The sequence below is a fragment of the Cervus elaphus genome, chromosome 8 (assembly GCF_910594005.1).
Source record: "Cervus elaphus chromosome 8, mCerEla1.1, whole genome shotgun sequence".
NCBI lineage: Eukaryota > Metazoa > Chordata > Mammalia > Artiodactyla > Cervidae > Cervus > Cervus elaphus.
The window spans coordinates 27,929,164-27,938,496 of record NC_057822.1 but is presented as its reverse complement, the minus strand read 5'-3'; the positions used below and the strand labels follow the sequence as shown (position 1 = coordinate 27,938,496).

At 55.4% G+C, this 9,333-nt stretch overlaps 1 protein-coding gene across 1 annotated transcript; it reads right to left on the bottom strand.

The window, feature by feature from the left end:
- Positions 1 to 421: 421 nt before the first annotated feature.
- Positions 422 to 3,661, bottom strand: CRYBA2 (crystallin beta A2). The gene is made up of 5 exons (XM_043910608.1): positions 3,627 to 3,661; positions 3,287 to 3,451; positions 2,344 to 2,485; positions 1,106 to 1,248; positions 422 to 626 (listed from the first exon to the last, which is right to left on the bottom strand). The coding sequence occupies exons 2-5, from the start codon at positions 3,445 to 3,447 to the stop codon at positions 479 to 481; spliced, it is 594 nt and encodes a 197-aa protein (XP_043766543.1). The 5' UTR covers positions 3,448 to 3,451; positions 3,627 to 3,661; the 3' UTR covers positions 422 to 478.
- Between the last annotated feature and the right edge of the window lie 5,672 nt (positions 3,662 to 9,333).

Below are 9,333 nucleotides of genomic sequence, written 5' to 3'. Positions count from 1 at the left end.
TTAGAGAGGGGCCCAAAGGGGCTCCTGCACAGAGTTAAGGACATCCTGCCCTGTATGATGGTGCCTGGCCCAGGGGGGCTGTGTGAAGGTTGAAATTAAGCTACGAGCCCTGCCATGGCATTGTGTGCACTCAAACCAGAGGATGGCAAAGGCTCTATCTGGGCTAGCAGGACCCCCTGGTCCAAGCTGAGAGGTCTCTATCATGGAGAGGTGTGGGGCTGGCTGCATTTAACAAGTTCCTGAGGATGGTTAGCAGCAGTTTCATCTCAGCCCCATCTCAGCCACTTACATCCTAAGCCAGTGTATGCTCCATAGTCAAGGATCCTGGGGCCCAGGGGAATGGTCAGGTTGGCAGAGGACTCTCAGAAAGATGAAGGTGAAGGTCACAAAAGAAGACACTGAGAAGGAGGCAAGAGGGGCAGGCAGGTTCAGGAGACTTTATTGAGGGTCCTCAGGGGAGGCACTGGGGCTGTGAGACTTAGTGCTGGACTCTCCGGATGGACTGCAGCTGCCCGGTGTGGGCCTGTGTGCCGAATTCACTGTAGTTACGGAACTCCCCACTGTGGCGGTCCCGCTCCAACACATACTGGTAGCCCCGGTAGCCCGGATACTGGTAGGCCACCCACCTAGGTGAGTGAAGGCACAGAAGTGGTAAGTCGGCTCTGCCCCCACCCCCAGTGATGTCTGCTGATTGCCGGTCCTCCTTTCTCAGCTCCCAATTCCCACCTCCAAAATAATGGCTTCAGTTTTCCCTACATGGTCTCTCCCTGCCCTGTCTACTGCTCCGGGTCTTCCTAACACCTTCCTCATCTCATCTCCTATTCCCACCCTCCATTGCCTCCTCACTCAGGTTTTCAACTCCTTCCTCTACCCCACATTGCTCCCCTGACTCATATTCTCCTATTACCTGCCCCCCTCCCTCCCCATCTTCTCCACCATCTCACTTCCCCTTGCCTCTAAGTCTCCCACGACCTCACTCCTCCAATCCCCCACCCCCCAGTGCGTGTGTTCATTGTGTCTCTTAGCACTGTCGCCTTTCCTCACCCTCCTCCCTGGGCCCCATTGCCTCCCTGCTCTAGTCCCCTGTTGCAGTCCCAGGACTCACGCTCCAGAGCTGACTTTGAGGGAACCCACATCCTTGCTGGCCCAGCCCATGGAAGGCAGGGATGGGTAGTCATCATTGAGTTCAAACTTGCAGCCCTGGAAGTTTTCCCCCTCAAACAGTGTCACACGACTGTCACTGTGGTTCTGAGGAATGAGAAGGGGAAGTGGACAGGTCAGACCCTCCAAAGAGGTGCTAATGGATACATTCTCAGCCCCACTCCCCCAATCCTCCTGCCCAACACAAGCAGTGAAGACAGGGTTTATAAGCACACCCAGAGTTCACTCCATCAGCTCCATATCAGTCTGGGAAGCTGGGGTGCTCAGAGGTCCCCAGTCTGGTCCTTTCTGTGGCTTTGGATTGGGGTGGTGAGACTAGAAGGGGGATTTCCAGAGACTCTTCCAGGTCAAAAATAAAGAATCTTGTGACATGGACCTGTTTTGCAGGAGGAAAATTAGAGGTCCTAAGAGAAATCTGGTCCACTATGCAAGACAGTTTCCCCAAGGTCTCATTGACTATCCACTCCCCTGCCGAGGACTCTGGGCATGGCTACTCATAGGGTAGGACCCAGTGAAGGGTGATGGCAGAATCATCAGTGTTTGTTAAGTCTGGGCTCCCCTTGTCCCAGGACCTTCTCCCTGCAGAACTCCTTGGCCTCCTGGAATGGAGAACCTGGCCTGAGGCAGTACCTGCTCTCTGCCCTCCACCCCACAGCCCCAGATCCTCCCCTCCAGTGTATTTGATTCATTAACAACCCTTTCCCCTGCTCCCTGAAACATACACACCCAGACCATCCCTTTCTCAACCTTGATCCCTGATTGAGTTCTAGTCTCATCTTCATGTTAAGCTTTGTGAGCAGAGGCAAACCACTTTTCCCTTCGAGCCGCATTTCCACACCTATGTATAAGGTTAACAACAGTTACCCCAGCCTCACAGGGCTGCGTGAAAACAAAAGCGCTCGCTGACCAGTGCTGACGACTGAAAGTGGGAAATGGAGCGCAAGACTGGCACGGTTGTGGTGCTGTCCGTGGTGCTGATTTCTGACGCCTGGTTTAGGCCCACGGTCTAAACTCTTGGAGAACTCTCTGGTTCTGAGAAGTAATGCCACTACTACCCGTCTAGGAGTTGTGTTTACACACCCCTGTACAGTGAGTGGACAGTCTTTCCCAGGTGCTGTGATGGGGCCAGGACCTGGAGCTAGGAGCTAGGCTGCAGCGGAGGAGGGGGAGGGCTGTGCTTACCGCGCAGAGCACTGGCCGGAAGGACAGCAGCTGGTCGCTGTGGTGGCCGGCACTGCCGCTCCAGGCACTCCACCGAGGGTAGTCACCCTTCTCCAGAATGAACTGCTGTCCTTGGAAGTCAGGGTACTCGAAGGCCACCCAACTGGGGGAAGATAAGGGAACCTGGGAGGCCTCTGCCCTAGCCTCATTCATTCCTCTCCCCCCCACACCCCCAGCCTCACATCCCCTTGCTTGCTAGGAAAACCAATCTTTTCCTCCACCCCAGGCCCTTCCCCTGACACTCTCATCCCAAGGCAACCCTGTCCCTCTAGAGGCTAGAAACCCAAAGCCTACTGCTATCTGGGGTTGGAGGGGTTCAGGCTTCCAGATCAGGGCTCCCAGGCTGGAAAGAATTTCCCAGTCTATGAGAATCACCCGAATAAGCACTTCTACCTCAAGGATAGGTCCCTGTAAAGGTAGGTGTAGGAAGCCCCCTAACCTGTGGTAGCAACCTGTGATAGCAATAAACTGCAATAGCTTTGGGGCCCCGGCTTTCCCGAGGGCCCCAGTCTCTAGGAAGCCAGGGTGGGGGGAGTGGAAGCGACTTGGCTTTTGTTGTTGAAAAAAGCTTAGAGTCATCCAACTTTGGAGAGGACAAAACTATGCTGTGAACTAACCCCTTTAGGACTCAAGCTGGCCTCACGGAATCCTGCCAAGGGTCGCTTCTTGCCTTTATCCCTTTGGCTCGCAGGAGGATACAATCTCTCTCATGATTTGTCTTGGGGCTGGTGGGGAGTTTTGAGGACGCCTAGGGTTTTTCCATCTTGGTGGGTCTCTCTCAGGCAGGGTTTCTCTACAGTCTGGGGAATGGAGGACTGGGAGCCAAGGTCCCAGTTTCGGAGCTTGGGCCAGGGGAGCCTGGCGCCTCTCCACCCAGCCCAGCCACGCCGGGTGCATCACTCACGCGCCATTTTCCACCTTGACCGAGCGCACCCGGCGCAGGCCTCCGCGCTCGCCGATGTTGGCGCAGTCACTCAGCAGCCGGCAGCGGCGGCCCTGGAAGTCCTCCTCATCCCAGAGCGTGAGGCTGGCGGGCGCGGGGCCCTGCGCGGGGGCGCTGCTCATGGCGCTGTGGACAAGGACAGGACCAGGTGCTCAGCGTCCCCAGAGCCCCGTCTCGGCCCAGGCCCGCCCGATCCCGGTGGGAGGTGAAGGACCCGAGGGTTGGACCCGAGCTGCTAGCAGCTCTTTCCCTTCTCGCCCTCCCCGCCCTAAGAGACCCCGCCCCAGCTCCGAATATTCACCAGGTGGGTGGGTGAGCGCGGTACCGACGGAAATGGAGAGGCTGCGCGCGGGCTGGGCGTGCGGGGCTTTATACCAGGCCTCGCCCCCTCCCCGGACCCTCTCCCGCCCGGGTGGGGGGAGCTGAGTCAGCGGGCAGGCTGCGGTCAGCTCTGGTGTCCCCGGGGGTGGGGGTGGGGCCGAGGCCTTTCCCGCAGCCGCTGACCTGGCCCCAGCCCTCGGGGATGACAATAGAAAGTGCTGAGACACACGTCCGGCGCCCGCCACAGCCGAGGCTGACTCCGCTTTTTCTTTTTGGGGGGCCTGAGCCAAGCAAGGCGCACCCTCACTGGCCCAGACCCTCAGGGATAGAGGTGCCAGGCCACCCTGTGGCCATCCCGCTAAAACCGCGCTACCCCGACTCGAGATGCTGAAGCTCTTCCCAGCGTCTAAACACCTTTTCTTCAGCACTAGGTCGAGGCTTCTCTTTTGGGCGACGCTAAGGAGGAAGTAGACAAGGCTCCTCACAAGCGACCTTCCTACGAGCTCAGCCCTCTTTTCCCTGGAAGGTGGGCCACCGCGGCCCGGCTCCTCCCAAGCTCGAGTTCCCAGACTCCGAGCCAGAGCTCCCAGAGTTTTCTTTCGGGAAGGTGCTGAGACGAGGCGATGACCAAGACTCGCCGCAAGACGGCGCTGAGCGCAGAGAATGAAGCGCCCGAGGGAAGGCACGGATTTACAAAGCGTTTAGGGAGTGATGGTCGACTAAACATTCTTTGGCATTACCTTTCTTTGAGATTGGAAGGCAAACTGACCTTTTGCAGTTCTGTGGCCACTGTTGAGTTTTCCAAATTTGCTGGCATATTGAGTGCAGCACTTTAACAGCATCATCTTTTAGTAAAGATTTGAAATAGCTCAGCTGGAATTCCATCACCTCCACTAGTTTTGTTCCTAGTGATGCTTCCTGCTTAGTGATGCGCGGCAGTAGGTAGGTAAAAGCGCTTTCGACTGATATGCGGCTGGAACTGCGACGCGGCTGGCCACCAGACAGAGCTCCTGGGTCTGGGACCCCCGGTCCCAACTTCAGCCTGAGAGCTAGCAGCTGATTATTGAGCGCCTAGGTCGGATCACACCCTCCGCTCAGCTCAGATCTCAAGTAATTCTTGCATCGATATGTTGAGGCAGGCGCTGCTGTTGCCTGGCGTTTCACAGAAGATCCTGCGGCCCAGAGGGTAACACCGGGATGCAGTCCAGGAGGTGTCACAACTGAGAAGTGGCCCAGCTGAGGTGTGACCCTGGGGTTTCCGTTTTGACTATAGGTCCAAGGCTCTTGGTTTCCCACGTGGCGCAGTGTTAAAGAATCCACCGGCCAATGCAGGAGACACAGGAGAGGGGGGTAGGATCCCTAAGAAGGGAGGATCGCCTGGAGTAGGAAATAGCAACTCACTCCAGTATTCTTGCCTGGAGAATCCCATGGACAGAGGAACCTGGTGGGCTACAGTCTGAGGGGTCACAAAGAGTCCAACTCCAGGGAGTAGGCACGACTGGGCCTCCTAGGCTCTTAACCCCAAACTCACTGCCTTGTGTGTGGGGCGGGGGAGGGGAAAGGTAGGGTCTGGGGAGGGAGAAATTTAAGGGGAAAGGCTTGGAGCCCCAAGGCAAGTTCCAGGAAAGAAATTTCCTTACAACTTGCAGCAGAATTTCCTAGCCATCATGGCTGTCAATGAGCCGCAAAAGTTTCTGGCAAAATTGTGTTTTCCTTAATGAAGGGGGTATGCCAGAAAGAAGTGCAGGGGTGAGAAAGAAGGGAACTAATACTTCGTTTTCCTCATGAACCAAGTGCTTCCCTTATAGGCTCAACAGTCCAACATGGTAAGGTTGGATGAACTTACCATGTGGAAGTGTGGAAGAGGCTGCCAGAGGTACAGAGCCTTTTCCAAATCCACACAGCTAGCCAGTGTCAGAGCATGATTAGACTGGAGTGCTTTGCCACACAACTTCTGGTGACTAAAGGGGCTCACAGGCCAGATTCCGATGCTACAGATCCAGACGCCTAACCACGCTGTCTTCCACGCTTTCTCAAAACTGCCAACCTCACTCCAGCCTCAGAGCCTCTGCACTGGTGGTTCCTGTTACCTGGAGTGTCTTAGTCACAAGGTCTTGGCGTGCTGACCAAGGTCTTGGCGTGCTGGCCTTTTTCATCACCTGGGTGATGCTGTTCCTGACATTCACTGTCCTTCACATCACCCTATTTTCTTTATAGCATTTACTATTCTGTAAAGTTGTCTTTTTTATCTTTTGTGTATGGCTGTACGTAGTGTTTCCGTTTGTACTAGAGTGTAAACTCCTTTTAAAGGGGCAGGGGCTGTGTCACTCTTGCTTTCAGTTGTTTTTCTCCATCCTAGCACAGTGCAAGACACATAGAAGTTGCTCAATAAAATGTCTCAAATGAGTGGACAGGGTGGTCAGGTTGGGCCAAAGGTCCCTAGGGAAAGTTGTGTAGAGGAAATGCTGCCGTGAATAGGGGGTGATGGTTTGCCCATCCTGCCAACCTCCCCAGCCTTGAAATTCTGGCATGCTGAGAGCCAGCACGGGGATATTGGGGTCTCCCTTGAGTCTCTCTCTTCACTGTTGAGAAACTGCTGTCCAGGATCCTGATGTGTGTGAAGGTGAAGGCCAAAAGTACGAGGCCCTAAAACACAGGGAGTAAAGTCCAGCTTGGAAATTTTGGAATCAGAGCAGGACAACCCCAATTTGATTGCAGGTGGGGTCAGAAGCATGACCAGTGCCCTGACTCCCTGTGCTAGAGGGGATGTGGTCAAATAGGGTATACTTTTTCGAAGCCAAGAAAAGGGGAAACGCAAAGTATCGAAGGAGGCAAGAAACAGTCCTAGACTCTTCGTGTCCAAGCACTTGGTCTCGGTTTCACAAGTGGGGCTGTGGCAGCGGTGACACGTGAGGGATTGAAAGAATCTCTCTTCTACATTCTCTGTTCCTCCCCGGTCTCTATCCAGCAACTCTGGACTCGGCCACCAGGGGGGGCGCGCGGGCCGTGCCGGGTGGAACGCCAGCGCAAAGGCGGGAGCAGCGCGGGCAATGGAAGTGGGAGTTGATGGGAGGCTGAGGCCTGGAGGCGCTGCAGGCGCCGGAGACGAGTGCGTCAGGCTGTGCGTCTGCGCTGGTCAGTGACGCGGCTGGTGAGTGCTAGTCCCGAGGCTGCGGGGGTGTTTGTCCGAGGCCAGTCATTGTGTTTTCCGAAGCTGGGGCTGGGAGGGCAATTTCCAGTCCAGGTGTCGGTGGGATCACCATATTCCACAGGAGATGGGTGGTGTGTGTGTGTGTGTGTGTGTGTGTGTGTTTTCAAAGACTTGGGGGGAGAGAACACAGTTGAGACCCAAGTTGGGATCACCATATTCCACAGGAGATGGGTGTGTGTGTGTATTCAAATGTGTGTGTGTGTGTGTGTTTTCAAAGGCTTGGGGGGAGATAACACAGTTGAGATCCAAGTTAGAATTCCAGCTGGAATTTGAGATGGAGACCTGTGTGTGAGAATCGTCATGGCTTCTCTCCGAGTCCTAAAATCTGATCTTGGCTCTGCACTAAAGCGGCTGTGAGGCTGAGGCACTCTTCCTTCCTCTGCCTCAGTGGGTCCCACCACCCATATACTATAGTCAGTGGCTTTTAGTTCTACCTGTCCTCACTGGCTTTCTCAGAAACGGGCACAGCTACCAACACCACCCATAGCCATTTGCCAGGATCTCTAGACCTCTCTCAGGCTCCTCACGTCCCTCCAGACCCCTCTCTGGTTCTGGTGGTCCTCATAATCATCAAGAAAGAGAAGAATGAGCCCCTGAGGAAAAGGGGTTGTCAGGCAGCCCTGCCCAGTGTGCTAGAATGGGGCTCTGGGATCCCTGTCCCTTTCTGGTACTGGGGACCCCCTTCCTGCTTCCTTTCTCCACCAGATGATCCACCTCCAGCCTCCCGAGCCTCCTCCACCCACTCCCCTCCTAGCCCCCTACCGCCCACCCCCCCCCCTCAGCAGCTGGTCCTGTTTGTTTTCCCAGATCAGTTGTGCTCAGGGCTTCCTGAAGGATGGATGCACAGGTGGCTTTGTTTGCCAGATCAGCACCATCACCCCTACCTCCTCCACATCCACAGCCTCTCACGGGAAGGGGTGGGGGAGGGAGTTAGGCGGACAAAAAAAAAAGTGTCCTCAGGGCTACACATCCAGGAGACCTCAAGATCTCATTGGGATCTCATTACCCAAAGAGAACTTGCCACCCTATCCAGTGCTTCATCTCATATAGGGACCTTTGGTCCCACAGAGAAATCCTCAGGATTCCTCCTCCCCATGATTCTACTAAAGCACTCATCTCAGAAGCACCCTGATCCCACAGAGAAGCCCTAAGACTCAGTCCTGTATCCTCAGTGAGGCCCTGGATCCCACTCAGATGCCCATCCCATACGGGGAAATCTCGATCTGATGAAGAAACCCTCAAATGCACCCCTGGACTCTCACGAAGGTCTCCTTCCCAGAAGTGACGCCCTCCTCACGTAGGGCCCCATCCCTGGAACAGCCCAACTTCACAGTACTCTGGGTGGCTTAGAGGGCCCCTGCCCGATGGCCAATGTCCTCGCATCTGCCGGCTCCTACCCCTTTCCTTCATTTCACTGGCAAATCAGCCAGGGCTTTGGTGACTGCAGATGCAAATTCTGTGAAGGGTGCCTTCCCCCACCCTGTCCTGTCGCCAGCCCCTCCTTTGCAGCCCTGCTCTTCCACTCCCCACCCCTACCCAAGATCGGGAGGGAGCGGGGAACAGGCAGTGAGCACCTTCCCCGGGGCTGTGAGGGCTAGTCTCCTGGGAGACAGAGATAACAAGGGTGAGAGACTAGCGCAGCTCAGGCTGGGTCTGACAGCTGGGCCTGAAAGAGGTGGGTCTGGAAGGGGTGAGAGCCCCGCCCTCACAGACTCCTCGTCCGGTCCCTTTATCAGCAGAGTGCCTCTTCTCTGCCCCTCGGAGGGATGGGAGAACTGGCCCCATCCAGGGAGGTGGGAAGCAGCTTTCACCGCCACCCACTCACCCAGAAGCAGGACTGCGGGACTTGAAGGGAGAGGGCACACACGTGCTCACATTCACACAGACGGATCCCACATGCGTCCCATGTGAACAGTCTCTCCTAGGCTCAACAAACACCTCAACAGTCATGTTCATTTACGGGCAGATGTTTGTTCGCTCCTTTATTCCTTAACTATTTAGTCAAATGTACCGTGTTTCAGCCACTGTGCTGGGTGCCTCGTGGACCTTCATTGTGCACACCACCCACTCCACGGTCATCAGAGTCACCCAGTCACGATCATACAGACACTGAAGGGTTAAGTGTGTGGGCTGCGTCTTGGGTTCAAATCCAAGCTCCCCTGCTAATAGGCTGGATGAACTTGTACTTCTCAAATTTTCCCTTTAAAATTGTTGTGAAGATTTAAATGCATGTAAAACCCAGCACTGACCTGTATCAAATAAATGTTCACTGTTACTGTTGTGGTGGCTGTGGTTACCACTGGCTTTGCTGTCCTCCTATGGCTCCCCATCCGTGCCCCCTGCTCCTGGGGCTGGGCTGGGTTGTGGGGAGGAGTCAGGGCATCGAGTCTAGCTGCATCCCCCCTCCCCATCCCATATATGCCCCCCCCCATCCAATACATGCCCTGTGGAAAGCAGCCTGGCTCTCAGAATGGGG